The sequence below is a fragment of the Salmo trutta genome, chromosome 35 (assembly GCF_901001165.1).
Source record: "Salmo trutta chromosome 35, fSalTru1.1, whole genome shotgun sequence".
Taxonomy (NCBI): Eukaryota; Metazoa; Chordata; class Actinopteri; order Salmoniformes; family Salmonidae; genus Salmo; species Salmo trutta.
In genome coordinates, this window is record NC_042991.1 from 4,173,723 (window position 1) to 4,192,816 (window position 19,094).

The window sequence follows — 19,094 nt, forward strand, 5'->3', positions numbered from 1 at the left end:
CACAATATCTGCCTTTTAGGTGTCCTTGGTGGGTGTGGGGGTGTTGTCAGGAGAGCTATCTGGGGGCTGACAGGAAGGGGTGCCAGGAGGGGGAGTCTGCTGGGTTGGTGTAGGTTCTGTCTTGTGTGTCCTGCTGTGGTGTCAAGGCTGTATGCTCGGGGTCTGAAGTGGGCTGTTCTGTTGGCTTCGCTCTCCCTCTCTCCCTCTCTCTCTCTCTCTCACACACACACACACACATGCGCACACGCACATGCTGCATGGTAATGGTAAAGATTATATTTTGTGGCCCCTAGGCTATATCAGAGAGGAAGAGGTGAAGCAGTATATATAATTATAGATACTCTTTGTATATATGCATAGTGAATCAGGGATTGACACTTACAGAATTGTAGGAATAGGCTACATGAAAGTATAGAGGGACAAATGGTAGAACAGCCTAGAGTTTTCCATGGCAGCCTACTACGGTAGCCTATTGGACCACAGTCCAAAAATAAAAATGTAGCTAGTTATAGGCTAAGCAAGAAGTTTGGTATAGAATTAGCTTTTTCTTTTGTAAAATTCAGTACAGTTCAGATATTGCATGTTCATAATTTCCATCGAGTTTTGTTCTCTGGCTGCAGTACAAACCAAAACAACAGCTGCACATGCTCACGTGCCTGGACTGCAAATTGAAGCCTGTGCACATTTAGCTATCATCTTATTATTAAGTGACATGTCTAATTTAACTCCTTAATTAATATTAAACGAGACCCTTGACCAGTCGCTGAAAAAGTACAAAGAAAATTTAAGTTATAACTTTAGCTAGCTAGTACACCAGTAATTGGTTTATACGTTTTTGGAAAACTGAAATGCCTTGACAGTACAAACAGCACTAACGTTAGCAAGCTAGTGAGCGGCAAATTTAAAAACATTGTTTTGCGTGATAGCTACATTCAACTCTTTCAGCTCTTCTAAAACATTTCAAAATGTTGCTGTGTTGCAAATATGTGTGTATTGTGTAATTTTGGTTATTCTGATGCCTTGCCACACTGACAAGCGCTAATAAGAAAACTATGTCAAGATGTTACTATTCCCTCTGCTAAAATGGAATGGAATGCAGGCCTAGGACAAGTGAACTGGAACAAAGTCTCGTTGTTGTCTGACAAATATTGCATATCTAATAAGGTGAAAGAAGTATCATACAAACTCAATCATACCCTTTACCCTGTAAATACCTTTATTTTACACAGATTTAAAATAGCTATTGATAATAAATGTGTATTTTGTGGTTGTGACCCAGAAACCCTTGAACATTTATTTTGGGACTGTTCTTAATGTTAGAAGATTTTGGAGTGCGTAAGAAGATTTAATTTGAAAATGAACAACTATTCATGTTAATCTGAGAGGCTCTGATATTGTTTTATTTTGATCCAAATGATATGGACCCTGATTTAACTTTCATTGTTAATTTGTTTATTTTTCATGGAAGATTCTTTATCCATAAAATGAAGAGGGCGCAGAACAAACCCCTCTTCGCATTATTTAAGATAGAATTGAAATATTATTTTGAAATGATCAGTAAATGTAAAAACAAAAAAGCAATACGCACCATAAAACTTTTTGACAAATTGAAAAATGATCTCGATATGTAATACCACTGTTTGTTAGGTTTATGTACTCATGTTTGTATATTTCTGTTTTTGTATTTGTTGTGTTTATAATAAAACAATTACAAATTAAAATAAAAAAAAACACTGACAAGCGCTAGTATTGCAAAGCGGAAGTGGTCCGCGAGTGGATTTTGCGTAATGAGTGACAGGAGTGCGAACTAAAGAGAAAGAGAAATGGCGCCTCAATGCCATACTCACTGAGGCAGAGTACAGACAGATAGACAAATTAAACAAGTGCAAATAAACGGACAAATCATGGTGAACACAAGAAAGAACTCTCGGCATAAGCCGAGCAGTCCCTTCATCTCGTCCAGGACCCGGTCTTCTGCCAGAAATCCCTCCAACTCTGAAGAACATGTAAGCCGGGTTATTTTCTTCACTGCCCGGCTAATATAACGTTAGCTATAATATGGCTAACTAGTTAGCCTTGGCCTCAAGCCGGTTCTCAGTTGTTGTTTTTTTGTGCCGTAAACCCTGCTACAATGTTTGACACCAATATAATTGATTTCACGAGTAAATGTGTTTGCCATAAGCACGGACGCCATTATATGAATGATAGCTTTCAGGTTAACGTTAGCTTCCTGACTGCCAGCTCTAAGTTGCCGGAGTTCCCTTTGTGTTGGGCTTGTGTTATTATGCCTACCGACTGCAGGAGATAATTTAGCCTGCTAGCTAGCCTGTTTTAGTGTCACTCGACACCCCAAAACAAAGTGACACTGCAGTTGACGTGTTATTGATACGCATGTTGTATTGTTGACCGTGTTTATATGCAACGTCAATAAATGACAGGCTAGTAGTACTAGCTATGTAGTTGTGGGGGAAGGGAACCCGATGAACCCCGATGGTTCACAACAGTTGGCTGGCTATCGTCCTCAACTATTTAGCTAACTGGAAGTTGAAATCGCTGAACTTTGGTGTTTGAAAGAAACTTGAAGTGTAAACTTATACGGGATGCTGTTGACATAATATTAAGGTTTAAATTGTCTGGTAAAGATATTCATTAACGTTAACTACCTCAAGCGTTTCTCTAGGATTTAGAGCATTTAATGTTGAGTCACAAATATAACAATACTAGTAAGTTGGCTACAAATGTAAACAATATTATGCAAGTTAAATGTAGCTAACAAGCTGTTGTGGATACAATTAAACATCGCAAAATGAATAGGGACAATTGTTATTTGGTTAGCTACCCTCTTGAGTGCTTTAAATTGAAGAATTTGTGATTATATTGCCATTTTGCCAGCTATTTTGTCATGAATTATGTAAATATGGAATGAGTTGTGTAACTTAACAGGTAACGTCAACTTAGTTGTTAGGTGTTCTGCAGTAAGTTAAAACTTTTCGGCACTTAGCAGGTTTGATTGGATACCTGAACACATTTACTGTAAATGTATTTGAAATGGAGGAGATGAGTCTTAGCAAGAAGTGATACAAATCTGAATTTAACTTTGCTAACACAAAGCAGGACAGACAGTCAGCTCTGGAGCTAGCTGATGTAATCAAACGGCTCAGCAGTGATAGCCGTTGATAACAGACATCTATTTAGCGTAACCAGCATATTTTCGATCATCCTTTACATGGCGATACTTTTAGTCATTCTCGACTTGAAAAACACCGGTATCTTCGAAACTCACACCGCAGCTGGAACGTTTGAAGTTAGAAAATGCTCAGTTATTAAATTAAATCAATTTTTGCTCCATGAAATTACTTGACAATGTATACGCTACCATCATAGAGTATATTTGTCTTCTCTCATTGATCTCGACAGGTGAGTGTCATTCAAAGCTAAGCTTGATTTCTGATTTGCACACATGATGTGCAGCACTTTGGGGTGGACACCCACCTGTCCCGACTAATGAGAAAAAGCAAATATACTCCCCCATCTTTAAGTATTAGGGCTGTCCCCGACTGAAAAAAAAATATTTTGTCTTGTAACATTTTTTAATGTGTATTTTTCCATACGTGTTTTTATAAAACACTAAGCATTGACCTGGTCTGATGCTTATGGTTTGACGCCTCACGAGGGCGCCAGAGATCTAGATATCCAGAAGAAAAATACCTTTACCTGCCTGACCCAACTATTCTCCTGCTCCTGCTGGCTGGGCTGGACCCAATTAACTAGTTGATGCAATGTTTCAAGTTCGCTGCAGACAGGCCATGTATAGCCAATGTGATTTATTGGATATTTATTTTTATCAGGATATTTTCTACCTGCAGGATGCAATCTTATTTGTTGGCTTTATGTAGGCAATTTTTACATAGTTAGCAATGGGCAATATAAGTTACTTTTTAGGTTTGTATCATTTTAACTTAGATTTGGATAGAATGTTGATTACCAACATGAGAATAATTTTGAGATATGAAGATGTTATAAATTAAACTGTTTAACGAAAATGTGCACATGAAAACCATAACTGGCACACAGATCGGTTGAGATGGTAAGAAATTGCTGTTCAACAACATGAGAAAGGTGGCCGACTCCTAGTGTAGCCTATTACCGGCAACTTCAGGAGAGTAATGGCAGAATCTGCGAAAGCCAGTTTGCACTAGCGAACTTGCAACATTGTATAACATTTTCTGGGCCCTCAGTTTCCCACCACTGAGCTCGAGACAGACACAGTTGTAGGCAATTTGCGCAATGGATGAGAAGCAGTGCTCGACTTGGGCAGGAGCTCCCCGGAGCTCAGCACCTCAAATTTTAAAATGCTTGAGCTCATGTTCGCCTTATAGAATATTATCTTAAAAGTATTGTGGGGCTCCTGCACCTAAATAGAAACAGTACCAGCACCCGAAATGAGTTCCAGAACCTATTTCAGTCCAAATCAAGCGCTGCTAAGTAGTAATCAGCATTTTTAGACATGTTTCGCTTTCACGCCGAGTGGTTACCGAAAGGGAGAAAGCTGGAAAGATTTAAGGTAGTCTAGGCCTACTTCTATGTATCCACATCCTTAATGAACATTGACAGCAGCGCTCCAAACAAAAGACAATAGCTGTGTTCGAATACTCATAGCATATCATTACAGCAGTATGTACTGTAGGGGCGGCAGGTAGCCTAGTGGTTAGAGCGTTGGGCCAGTAACCGAAAGGTTTCTAGTCATTGCTCCTTCCTTCAGGCTTCTTATTTGGACTTTATATGGCGATTGGCAACCCACTTTAGGAGCATTACCACAAAGATGAACTGAGTATGGACCTCGGTTCATCTTTCAATCACCCACGTGGGTATATGCTCCTAAAAACCAATGAGGGATGGCAGAGGCAGGACTTGTGGCGTGTAGCGCGTCATAAATAGAACCAAGTTCTATTTAGCGCCTGGCAGTGCAGACACTCGCGAGCAGTGTGGGTGCAATGATTTAATAACATGTATGTGTACATTTATTTTGCAATGTGAGTGGTGTGGTCAGCACGTCAGATTACATTAAAAAAAAAAGCCTAACCAGTTCTGCCAGGGCGAGTAAAATGGTCAGAGTCAGGTGTTCTATAATTTGTGTCTGGAAGTAGCTAGCCAGTTAGCTTGGGTGCTTGACTGCCGTTGTAAGGTCAGAACGCTCAAATCAACTCTACTCCTATGCCAGAGCGTTCAGTGTGTGCTCTGAACGCTCTGAATTTACAAACTGACAATCTGATAACGCTCTGATTGTGCGCACTCCAGATTGAATTGAAGAACACAACCGAAGTCGTAAAATGTCTAGCTAGTCATTTCTTATGCTAACAAGAGGTTGCATAGCAACAGCATCAACTCCGGTAGACAGGCGAAGCCCTAGTATGCTCAACTGAAAGGATACTGTTTGTTTACAGTATACTAAAATGAACTAATAGTATGTAGTATACAGTATGTTAGTATGGGTATTCGAACACAACTAATGACTAAATTTGAAAACTCATAAATGGAATGAAATAAACCAACACTTGTTTCTCACAAGTATAGCATATATTGTGCACTCTGCAAACAATGTGTCCACTCAGACAATGAGAACGGGAAGACTGGAATAATAATATTGAACACATTAAAATAATAACTGTAACAAACATTGTAGATTAGGAATTAACAGTAAATGTACTACTGGTGATATGTTATGGTGAATTGATATACACTAAGAATTGAACGAAAACCATTCACCCAATTTCTTTTATTTTATTTCACCTTTATTTAACCAGGTAGCCTAGTTGAGAACAAGTTCTCATTTACAACTGGCCATGGTAAAGCAAAACATTTCGGCACATACAACAACACAAAGTTAAACATGGAATAAACAAACAGACAATAATACAGTAGAAAAAGTCTACATGCAGTGTGTGCAAATAAGGGAGTTAAGGCAATAAATAGGCCATGGTGGCGAAGTAATTACAATATAGTAATTAAACACTGGAATAGTAGATGTGCAAGTAGAGATACTGGGGTGCAAAGGAGCAAGATGGATAAATAAATACAGTATGTGGATGAGGTAGTTGGATGGGCTATTTACAGATGGGCTATGTGCAGTGATCTGTGAGCTGCTCTAACAGCTGGTGCTTAAAGCTTGTGAGTGAGGTATGAGTCTCCAGCTAAAGTGATTTTTGCAGTTCGTTCCAGTCATTGGCAGCAGAGAACTGGAAGGAAAGGCGGCCAAAGAAGGAATTGGATTTGGGGGTGACCAGTGAGATATACCTGCTGGAGTGCGTGCTACGGGTGGGTGCTGCTGTGGTGACGAGTGAGCTGAGATAAGGCGGGGCTTTACCTAGCCAAGACTTGTAGATGACCTGGAGCCAGTGGGTTTGGCGACGAGTATGAAGCGAGGGCCAGCCAACGAGAGCGTACAGGTCGCAGTGATGGGTGGTATATGGGGCTTTGGTGACAAAACGGATGGCACTGTGATAGACTGGATCCAATTTGTTGAGTAGAGTGTTGGAGGCTATTTTGTAAATGACATCGCCGAAGTCGGATCGGTAGGATGGTCAGTTTTACGAGGGTATGTTTGGCAGCATCAGTGAAGTATGCTTTGTTGCGGTATAGGAAGCCGATTCTAGATTTAATTTTGGATTGGAGATGTTTAATGTGAGTCTGGAAGGAGAGTTTACTGTCTAACCAGACACCTAGGTATTTGTAGTTGTCAACATATTCTAAGTCGGAACGGTCCAGAGTAGTGATGCTGGATGGGCGGGCAGGTGCGGGCAGCGATCGGTTGAAGAGCATGCATTTAGTTTTACTTGCATTTAAGAGCAGTTGGAGGCCACGGAAGGAGAGTTGTAATGACATTGAAGCTCGTCTGGAGGTTAGTTATCACAGTGTCCAAAGAAGGGCCAGAACTGTACACAAAGGTGTCGTCTGCGTAGAGGTGGATCAGAATCACCAGCAGCAAGAGTGACATCATTGATGTATACAGAGAAGAGAGTCGGCCTGAGAATTGAACCCTGTGGCACCCTCATAGAAACTGCCAGAGGTCCGGACAACAGGCCTTCCGATTTGACACACTGAACTTTATCAGAGAAGTAGTTGGTGAACCAGGCGAGGCAATCATTTGAGAAACCAACGCTGTTGAGTCTGCCGATAAGAATGTGGTGATTGACCGAGTCGAAATCCTTGGCCAGGTCGATGATTACGGCTGCACAGCGTTGTCTCTTATCAATGGCGGTTATGATATCGTTTAGGACCTTGAGCGTGGCTGAGGTGCACCCATGACCAGCTCTGAAACCAGATTGTATAGCGAAGGTGTTACGGTGGGATTCGAAATGGTTGGTAATCTGTCATGAAACAATGAATGTGCACAAATTGGCTGGAGAGAGAAGTGCATTGTGCATGGGCAATCCAATGGCCTCAGCAGAAGTCAGGGCATTCATACTTCTTGCGCTTCACGGAGCAGTGCAGAGCTGTTGTCAAGGAAGTGAGTTTGTGTTTATATAGGATGTACCGCCCACACCTTCAACTAGTCATGTCAATGCGAAGCCCTCGCATTGTTACAAAATTTGGGAGGCGCATGGCGATGCGGTACAGAGCTCGATTTGACCTCTGCATGCCTTGCCTTACACCCTCCATATGGAGCCTCGAACCACAAAAGCATAAATTGGCTCTGCAATGGATTAGTTCACTGAGATGGGCGCAAATACAGTGCCTTCGGAAAGTATTCAGACCCCTTGACTTTTTCCACATTTTGTTATGTTACAGCCTTATTGTAAAATGGATTAAAAAAATAGAGAAAAATCCCTAGCAATCTACACACAATACCCCATAATGACATAGCAAAAATAGGTTTTTAGAAATGTCTGCAAATGTATAAAAAAATTATGAGAATGAGAATTGAAATTGAGCTCCAGTGCATCCTGTTGCCATTGATCATTCTTGAGGTTTCTACAACTTGATTGGAGTCCACCTGTGGTCATTTCAATTGATTGGACATTATTTGGAAAGGCACACACCTTTCTATATATAAGGTAGAAGTCGACCGATTATGATTTTTCAATGCGATACCGATTTATTGGAGGACCAAAAAAAGCCGATACCGATTAGTCGGCCGATTTCTTTTCTTTTTTTTCTCTTTTTATATATATGGATATATATTTTTTTGTGTGTATGTCTATCTCAATACTAAATGAGCAATGAACACTATTTTAACTTAATGCATAAATAAAATCTACTTAGTCTCAAATAAATGAAACCTGTTCAATTTGGTTTAAATAATGCAAGAACAGTGTGAGAAGAAAGTAAAAATGCAATATGTCCCAATTAAAAAAATCTAACGTTCAAGTTCCTTGCTCAGAACATGAGAACATATGAAAGCTGGTGGTTCAATATTCCCAGTTAAGAAGTTTTAGGTTGTGGTTATTATAGGAATTATTACCTGTCGACTAGCTCTCTATACAATTTGTATTTCATATGCCTTTGACTATTGGATGTTCTTATAGGCACTTTAGTTTTGCCAGCCTAATCTCAGGAGATGATAGGCTTGAAGTCATAAACAGCGCTGTGCTTCAAGCATTGCTAAGAGCTGCTGGCAAATGTAGTAAAGTGCTGTTTGAATGAATGCTTACGAGCATGCTGCTGCCTACCACTGCTCAGACTGCTCTATCAAATCATAGACTTAATTATAATAAACACAGAAATACGAGCTTTTGGTCATTAATATGGTCAAATCCGGAAACTATAATTTAGAAAACAAAACGTTTGTTCTTTCAGTGAAATACGGAAACATTCCGTATTTTATCTAACGGGTGGCAACCCTAAGTCTAGATTTTGGTGTTACATTGCACAACCTTCAATGTTATGTCATAATTATGTAAAATTCTGGCAAATTAGTTCACAGTTCGCAATGAGCCGGGCGGCCCAAACTGTTGCATATACCCTGACTCTGCTTGCACTGAACGCAAGAGAAGTGACACAATTTCCCTAGTTAATATTGCCTGCTAACATTAATTTATTTTAACTAAATATGCAGGTTTAAAAATATATACTTCTGTGTATTGAATTTAAGAAAGGCATTGATGTTTATTGTTAGATACATTTGTGAAAAGATTGCCAAAAAAAAGCACAATGCGCTTTTGTTAAATCATCACTCATTTGGTGAAGTTGAAGTAGGCTGTGTGGGATGACGTCATCGATACACTTATTGATGACGCCAGTGACTGATGTGGTGTACTCCTCAATGCCATGGGAAGAATCCCGGAACATATTCCAGTCTGTGCTTGCAAAACTGTCCTGTAGCTTACCATCTGCTTCATCTGACTGCTTTTTTTATTGACCGAGTCCATGGTGCTTCCTGCTTTAGTTTTTGCTTGTCAACAGGAATCGGTTGGATAGAATTTTGGCCAGATTTGCCAAATGGAGGGTGAGGGAGCTTTGAACGTGTCTTTTTTCTTTACCTCTGCTTGCACATTTAACAGGCTTGTAGACATAAGGTAAAATGGATTTTAGTTTAAAGTCCCCGTCCACTAGGAGCGCAGCCTCCGGATCAGTGTCTTCCTGTTTGCTTATGGCCGTGTTCAGCTCGTTGAGTGCCGTCTTAGTGCCAGCATTGGTTTGTGGTGGTAAATGGACAGCTACGAAGAAAATAGATAACTGTCTTGGTAAATCGTGTGGTCTACAGCTTGTCATGAGATATTTTACCTCAGGTGAGCAAAACCTAGAGACTTCCTTAATTTCGTGCACTAGCTGTTTACAAATATACATAGACCGCCACCCCTTGTCTTACCAGAGGCTGCTGTTCTATCCTGCAGAAAATGTTTTAATCCCGCCAGCTGTATGTTATTTATGTCGTCGTTCAGCCAAGACTTGGTGAAACAGAAGATACTATACTTTTTAATGTCCCGTTGGTAGGATATATGTGCTTGTAGTTTGTCTACTTTATTATCCAATGATTGTACGTTGGCTAATAGGACCGATGGTAAAGGCAGATTACCCATTCACCGTCGGATCCAAGTAGGGTTGCACATTTTGGGGAATATTCAGATGTGGAAACTTTGTGTGAATTAATGGAAATATTTGGGAATTGACAGGAATATATGCTAATTTAATATTAATACCATTTAAATGTAGATTTTTTTTGCATTGGATATATTTACCATATATGGAGACAGAAACATAAACCTTTTACCTTATCATAAGTAGACATAATTGCAAATGATTAAATCCTTCCAATAGAAATAAAAAACAAAATTTAGTTACGAATTGAACTTTAATTAAATGAGTTGACTCTTCACATGGGATGATTTCACTGAACAACAAAAGAAAGGGAATATCGAATGATCTATCGCATCTCCCAAAAATGTTTTCAACATACTTCTGTAAAATGATAATCTAGAAACTAAAGCTTTGGATGTCTTCCTCTCAGGCTTCCATGTCTTCTCCCTGGACCTCCTCAATGTCCACCTGTTGAACATCAGACTCTGAGGCCTCATCTTCACGGTCACTTTCCAACCTTGAGGATGGCTCGTTGTCAGGCTCAAAAAGCCACAAATTTGCCCGGATGGCCACCAATTTTTCAACCCTTGTATTGGTCACCCTGTTGTGTGCTTTGGTGTGTGTGTTCCCAAACAAAGACCAGTTGCTCTCTAAGGCGGCTGATGTTGGTGGGATTTGGAGGATGATGGGGAAAGAGCCTCAGATCCACAAAGTTCCTTCCACTAGGTGGCTGATGAGATATGTTGGCACGACTGCCATATTGCATCTCCATCCCAAAGACCTTGCTTGGAAGTGTACTTCGCCAGACTGCCAAGAACCTTGCCCTCATCCAGGCCAAGGTGGCGAGACACGGTAGTGTTGACGCCATAGGCGTTGTTAATCTCTGCACCAGACAGGATGCTCTTGTCAGCGTACTTTGGGTCCAAAATGTACGCTGCAACGTGTATGGGCTTCAGGCAGAAGTCTTCACGCTTTATGATGTATTTCAGAACTGCAGATGCCTCTGCTTGGAGCAACAGTGAAGTTGGCAGGGCAGTACGGATTTATTCTCTTACATCTGCAAGCAGTCTGAACATCAGACAGGATGGCATTGTCTCCCTCAATTCATGCAATGGCTACTGCTGTAGGTTTCAGGAGTTTCAGGCTGCCCACCACACTGTCCCAAAATACCTCACCCAGGAGGATCCTCTTGATGGGGCTGTCCATATCGGCAGACTGTGATATGGCCATTTCTTGGAGACTCCTTCCCCTCCAGGAGACTGTCAAACATGATGACAACACCACCCCAATGGGTGTTGCTGGGAAGATCCAATGTGGTGTTCTTATTCTTCTCACTTTGCTTGGTGAGATAGATTGCTGCTAAAAATTGATAACCCTTCACATACCTAACCATTTCCTTGGCTCTCCTGTATCCATTGTTTTCAATGCCATGATGTCCTTGAGGAGCAGATTCAATGCATGAGCAGCACAGCCAGTGGGTGTGATGTGAGGGTAGGATTCCTTCATGTTCGCAGCATTGTCTGTCACCAGTGCAATGACCTTCTGTGGTCCAAGGTCATTGACTGCCTTCAGCTCATCTGCAATGTAGAGACCGGTGTGTCTGGTGTCCTTTGTCTGTGCTCTTGTAGAATACTGGTTGAAGGGTGGAGATGTAGTTAATTATTCCTTGCCCACGAACATTCGACCACCCATCAGAGATTATTGCAATACAGTCTGCTTTCTCTATGATTTACTTGACCTTCACTTGAACTTTCAGAAATAGGATGGAAACCGAGCTGCGCTTTCTAACCTCCTGCCATGTGAATGACAATGACAAAGATACATATTTCCCTCAAATTCACAACCCACAAAGAATTAGACCACAAATCAAATTCCCATATCTGTTAGGCGAAATACCGTGGTGTGCTATCCCAGCAGCAGAATTTGTGAGCCGATGCCACAAGAAAAGGTCAACCAGTGGGTCAGAAACACCAATGTAAATTTAACTTATATTTATCTGCCCATTTATTTCCTGCCAGTCATTTGTGCATTCTGCTATCTGGACATTGTCCCAACACTGTACATAGGTTATGAAACTTAAAAAAATGTTATACTACATTTAACTGCTAATATATTATTTAAAATTGGTTATTCGCTTAACTTTGTTTGTGTAATGCTTACTGTTAATGGCTGTTCAGTTTAATTTGGCTTTGTTGGTTTTTGTCATTTTGTTTATTTAACTTGCTTTGCCAAAGTAAGCATGTTTCCCATGCCAACAAAGCCACTTTTTTTTAATTGAATTGAGAGCGAGGGAAGAGGTTGAGGTGGGGAGGAAGGAGACAGGCAGCGAGACTTGACGCACTGACTGAACCATAAAACACAGGAGTATAAAGCGATTGCATGTCCTTGGTACTTGTATGTTATTCCTTCCTTATTGATACAACACAATAGCCTGTCTGCTGCCATAGACCACTGCTAGCAGCCTACAGGGAGACTAGTCTATCGGCCAGACAAGGAGGGATGTGCATCACACACCAATGACTGAACAGAACACGGTCCTTAAGTATTGCTCAAAGTATCAATTTATTTATTTGCAACTTTATTTTTATATATATATATCACATCACACACACCACCCTGCATCCCACTGCTGGCTTGCGTCTGAAGCTAATCAGGGCTGGTGTCCTGGCTAAATTACCAATCTGGCCCTCATACCAGATACCATCACGGTCACCTAATCATCCCCAGCTTATTCACCAACACTACCGTTCAAAAGTTTGGGGTCACTTAGAAATATCCTTGTTTTTTGTCCATTTAAAATAACATGAAATTGATCAGAAATACAGTATAGACATTGTTAATGATGTTTTTTTTTAATGGAATATCTACGTAGGCGTACAGAGGTCCATTATCAGCAACCATCACTCCTGTGTTCCGATGGCACATTGTTAGCTAATCCAAGTTTATCATTTTAAAAGGCATATTGATCATTAGAAAACCCTTTTGCAATTATGTTAGCACAGCTGAAAACTGTTGTTCTGATATATTTCTCCCATGGTCAAAGAAATTCAAAAAGGCTGATGGTTTTAATTAACAGTAATTTTAATCCAAATGTGCAAATTGTCCAAACAGATCAAGGTGTATGGATTATTTTAAATATGTTATTGGACAATAAACAGATATGGCTTATTAACCTTTGTGTGTGTATATATATATATATATATATATATATATATATATATATATTCAAAAGCTTGGATCATCATTATTCGGACCATATAGGTTAATAATATATATGAATTGATCAACTCTACAAGCTACACTAGACTATTATGGTGGGAGATTTTAATACGGTCTTAAATACCTCTATGGAAAGGAAATCACACTACAAACTATCACCTTCAGGCACTTAAAACCTGTTGGGGATAGGGGGCAGTATTTGCACGGCCGGATAAAAAACGTACCCGATTTAATCTGTTTACTATTCCTGCCCAGTAACTAGAATATGCATATAATTGTTTGATTTGGATAGAAAACACCCTAAAGTTTCTAAAACTGTTTGAATGGTGCCTGAGTATAACAGAACTCATTTGGCAGGCCAAAACCTGAGAAGATTCCAAACAGGAAGCGCTCTCTCTGACTTTTTCTTGGCCTTCTTGATCATCTCTAACCAAAACAGGGGATCTCTGGCATGACGTGACATTTTCTAACGCTCCCATAGGCTCTCAGAAGGCGCCAGAATGATGAATGGTGGCTTTGCAGGCCCTGGCTGAAAAACATTAGCGCATTTTGTAAGTGGTCGATCTGAGGACAATGAGACTGGAGGCGCGTGCACGAGCCGACACCATGTTTACTTTCTCTCTCTTTGAACGAAAACAACGACTCCCGGTCTGAATATTATCGCTTTTTTACGAGAAAAATAGCATAGAAATTGATTTTAAACAGCGTTTGACATGCTTCGAAGTACGGTAATGGAATATTTTGAATTTTTTTGTCACGAAACACGTCGGGCGCGTCACCCTTCACCCTTCGGATAGTGTCTTGAACGCACGAACAAAACGCCGCTATTTGGATATAACTATGGATTATTTTGAACCAAACCAACATTTGTTATTGAAGTAGAAGTCCTGGGAGTGCATTCTGACGAAGAACAGCAAAGGTAATCAAACTTTTCTAATAGTAAATAGGAGTTTGGTGAATACCACACTTGGTGGGTGTCAAAATAGCTAGCCTGTGATGGCCGGCCTATCTACTCCGAATATTGCAAAATGTGCTTTCACCGAAAAGCTATTTTAAAATCGGACATAGCGAGTGCATAAAGGAGTTCTGTATCTATAATTCTTAAAATAATTTGTTTTTTGTGAACGTTTATCGTGAGTAATTTAGTAAATTCACCGGAAGTGTTCGGTGGGAATGCTAGTCACATGCTAATGTAAAAAGCTGGTTTTTGATATAAATATGAACTTGATTGAACAAAACATGCATGTATTGTATAACATAATGTCCTAGGAGTGTCATCTGATGAAGATCATCAAAGGTTAGTGCTGCATTTAGCTGTGGTTTGGGTTTATGTGACATTATATGCTAGCTTGAAAAATGGGTGTCTGATTATTTCTGGCTGGGTACTCTGCTGACAATCTGTTTTGCTTTCGCTGTAAAGCCTTTTTGAAATCGGACAGTGTGGTTAGATTAACGAGAGTCTTGTCTTTAAAATGGTGTAAAATAGTCATATGTTTGAGAAATTGAAGTAATAGCATTTCTAAGGTATTTGAATATTGCGTCACGGGATTACAATGGCTGTTGAGTAGGCGGGACGCAAGAGAGGTTAAGGAAATCATGGATATATTGGAATTAGTTGATATATGGAGACTTAAATACCCATACCAAGTGAGATATACATGGCAGAGGCTTAATCAAGCTAGTCGTCTTGACTACTTTCTTATGCCATTCTCTCTGGCACCAAAAGTTAAAGAAGTGTTGATAGGGGACAGAATGCGGTCGGATCATCACATAATTGGCATATATATATTACTCTTACAGAATTTCCACGTAGGCGAGGATATTAGAAATTGAATGAAAGCCTACTAGATGACAAATTGTTTAGAACTAGGACAGAAGAATTTATAACAGACTTTTTCAGACATAACATAGGTACAGCAAATCCCCTTATTGTATAGGGCACTTTTAAGTGTGCCTTTTAGAGGCCAAGCAATTCAGTACTCCTCTATGAAACAAAAGCAATTTAGATCAAAAGAGTCCATATTAACAAAGGAAATTGAAGGACTAACAGTACAGTTAGATAGCAATAAGGCACAGAATAAGTTAGAGGAAAAAGAAATGGAGGAACTTATTCAAGAAAGATCCAGTGGAAGATCCATATTATAAAAAATAAAGCGAACTAGATGGAATATGGGAAAAAATGCACAATTATTTTTCAATCTTCAATATAGAAATGCTACCAAAAAAATATTAACTTGTTACAAATGATGGAGTCACGCATGATTCACCGAATGATATTTTGAAAGAGGAAGTAAAGTACTTAAAGAATATGTTTTCATTTCAGTCTCCTCCATCTCTACTAACTGAGACTAATTGTATGGATTTTTTCCCTAATAATAATGTAAAATTAACATCTGTACAGAAAGACTCATGTGAAAGCCAAATTACATAGGAGGACCTTCTTGATGCATTTGGGGCCTTTAAGGATGGGAAAACTCCAGGGCTGGATGGCATATTTTTGATATACTCAAAGGACCATTATTAGCATGTTTTAACCACTCCTATATAAATGGTAAATTATCAGACATGCAACAAGGTCTGATATCATTATTACTGAAACAGGACCCAAGTGGTGTGTGTGTATGTGTGTGTGTGTATATATATATATATATATATATATTAGATCCAGTCCATTTAAAAAAAATTGGGGACCTCTTACACGTCAGTGTTGTGATGCAAAAATCCTAGCAAAATGCTTGGCGCATAGAATTAAAGTATTGTCAGGTATTATTCATCCTAATCAGACAGGGTTTTTACATGGACGATACATTGGAGATAAAATAAGACAAGTACTGGAAACAATAGAATACTATGACATATCGGGGACACCAGGCCTGGTTTTCATAGCTGACTTTGATAAGGCTTTTGATAAAGTACGACTGGAGTTCATATATAAATGGCTAGAATATTTCCATTTTGGAGAATCTCTTATAAAATGGGTTTAAGTTATGTATAGTCACCCTAGGTGTAAAATAGTAAATAATGGCTACATCTCAAAGTTTTAAACTATCTAGAGGAGTAAAACAAGGTTGTCCACTATCGGCATATCTATTTATTATTGCCATCGAAATGTTAGCAGTTAAAATTAGATCAAACAATAATATTAAGGGATTAGAAAACCGTGGCTTAAACTAAGGTGTCATTGTACACTGATTCATGCTTTCGTTTTAAACCACAATTAGAATTTCTCCACGGCCTCATAGAGGATCTAGATACTTTTGCTAGCTTCTCTGGATTAAAACCAAATTATGATGTTACGTATTGGATCACTAAAAAAATTCAAATTTTACATTACCTTGTAGTTTACCAATTAAATGGTCTGACATAGATGGACATACTCGGTATACAAATCCCAAAAGAAAGAAATGATCTCACTCCAATAAATGTTTATAGAAAGTTAGCAGAAATAGAGAAGATCTTGCTACCATGGAAAGGAAAATACTTGTCTATTTGTGGAAAAATCACCCTGATTTAACTCTAGTCATATCACAGTTTACCTATTTGCTTATGATTTTGCCTACACCTAGTGACCTGCTTTTTTAAAAATTATATGAACAAAAAAATATTCAATTTTATTTGGAACGGTTAAACAGAAAAAATTAAAAGGGCCTATAACGAATATGAATTCGGAGGGCAGAAATTATTAAAGCATTAGTCCTCAAACTAAAGGCATCAGTCATACAAAAGTTATACTTAAATCCAAACTGGTTCTCTAGTAAATTGGTAATGTCTCATCCTATGTTCAAGAAGAGCCTTTTTCCCTTTATACAGATTACACCTGCTCACTTTCGGTTGTTTGAAAAGGAAATAATCTCCAAAATATCATAATTTTTTAAAAATAAGCCTTAGAAAGTTGGTTGCAATTTCAGTTTAATCCACCTGAAAAGACAGAACAAATAATACAACAAATATTGTAGTTAAACTCAAATATACTAACTGGTTAAAAAAAAAACGTATTTTTCGAAGAAATTAAAAATAAAAAAAAAGGTATAATTTTAGCAAATGATATCATAAATAGGACTGGTGGAGTTATGTCACACAACACATACATATGGAAATGTCTGCTTTACCGAAAATTACAACCAATTAATTGCAGCATTACCACAAAAATGGAAGAGGCAAGGAGAAGGGGAAAAAAGTATGGAACTTGTATGTCGGCCCTGTATTAAATAACTTAAATGGTTAAAGAAAAGTGATAAATAAAAACGTATACCAATTTCATTTAAGGACCAAAAAACTGACAGCTGTGTCATATAAATTGCAAAATAGTTGAAGAGATTTTCAATGTACCCATTCCATGGCACATGGTTTATGAATTGATAAACAAAACAATGCCGGATTCAAAACTTTTTTCAATTTAAATTACTATACAAAATTCTTGCAACCAATAGAATGTATCCCCCATATATATAGCAATCTTCCCAGCTCTGCAGATTCTGCTGCGAGGAGGCAGTCGTTAGATAATTTATTTTGGTATTGTCCATATGTAGCTCGTTTTTGGTCACAGGTCCAGGAATGGCTGAGGAATTGCAACATTTGCCTATTACCAATGCTGCAGATAGCAATACTGGGTGATTTGAAAAGCCATAGTCAATCAATAATATAATTATTTTAGCAAAAATATTTGTAAAATAAAAATAATCTGTAGAGCTATGAGAATAGAAAGGTTCAATACTTTTGTCAAGCATCACAGCACAGTTGAAAAATATATGGCAAATAGAACTGGATGGACATCAGAAATAGAGGAAGGACTAAAAACAAACAAAATATAACTATTGTAAAATTGTCTGTAAAATGTGTATAAGATGTATAAACTGAAGGTAAAAGCCGAAGTGTTTATTAGTTTACTCCAGTTGGGGGAAGGGTGGTAGGGTTTGCGGGGAATAATAATAATAATTAAGGTGTGTGTGTGTGTGTGTGTGTGTGTGTGTGTGTGTGTGTGTGTGTGTATGTGTATATATATATATATATATGTGTGTATATATATATATATATATCACACACACCTTAATTATTCCCCACAAACCCTACCACCCTTCCCCCAAATGCTAATTGATCATTAGAAAACCCTTTTGCAATTATGTTAGCACAGCTGAAAACAGTTGTTCTGATTAAAGAAGCAATAAAACTGGCCTTTATACTAGTTGAGTATCTGGAGCAACAGCATTTAATTTAATTTTTTAAATTAAGGGGTGGATCAGCTTAATATTGCGTAAAGAATGTTGGTTCCATCAATGTAATTGTCTGCATCATTTCCAATCCCCCATATATTTTTTTGTATATGGGGGATTGGAAATGATGAAGACAATTACATTGATGGAAGCAACATTTCTTTCTGCAATATTAAGCTGATCCACCCCTTAATTTAAAAAATAATTTTTTAAAATGCTGTTGCTCCAGATACTAAACTTGTATAAAGGCCAGTTTTATTGCTTCTTTAATCAGAACAACCGTTTTAACATAATTGCAAAAGGGTTTTCTAATGATCAATTAGCATTTTAAAATGATAACCTTGGATTAGCTAACACCATGTGCCATTGGAACACAGGAGTGATGGTTGCTGATAATGGGCCTCTGTACGCCTATGTAGATATTCCATTAAAAATCTGCCATTTCCAGCTACAATAGTCATTTACAACAATAATGTCTACACTGTATTTCTGATCAATTTGATGTTATTTTAGTTTGAAAGAAAAGCACATTTTTGTCCAAAAGGACATTTCTAAGTGAACCCAAACTTTTGAACGTGTGTGTACGCAGAAGCGTTTTCCCGTGCTCTCTCGTCTCTTTGCAGCAGACACATGGTGAGCAATATGTTT

At 38.6% G+C, this 19,094-nt stretch overlaps 1 protein-coding gene across 1 annotated transcript in view; it reads left to right on the forward strand.

Moving 5' to 3' along the window:
- The first annotated feature begins 1,764 nt into the window (after positions 1-1,764).
- The window catches only part of LOC115174471 (ATPase family AAA domain containing 2B), a 156,562-nt gene continuing 139,232 nt past the window's right edge, over positions 1,765-19,094 (forward strand). Inside the window, exon 1 of the mRNA XM_029733017.1 lies at positions 1,765-2,006. Coding sequence (XP_029588877.1) covers positions 1,905-2,006 — 102 coding nt within the window. The 5' untranslated portion in view covers positions 1,765-1,904. The remainder of the gene's footprint in view (positions 2,007-19,094) is intronic.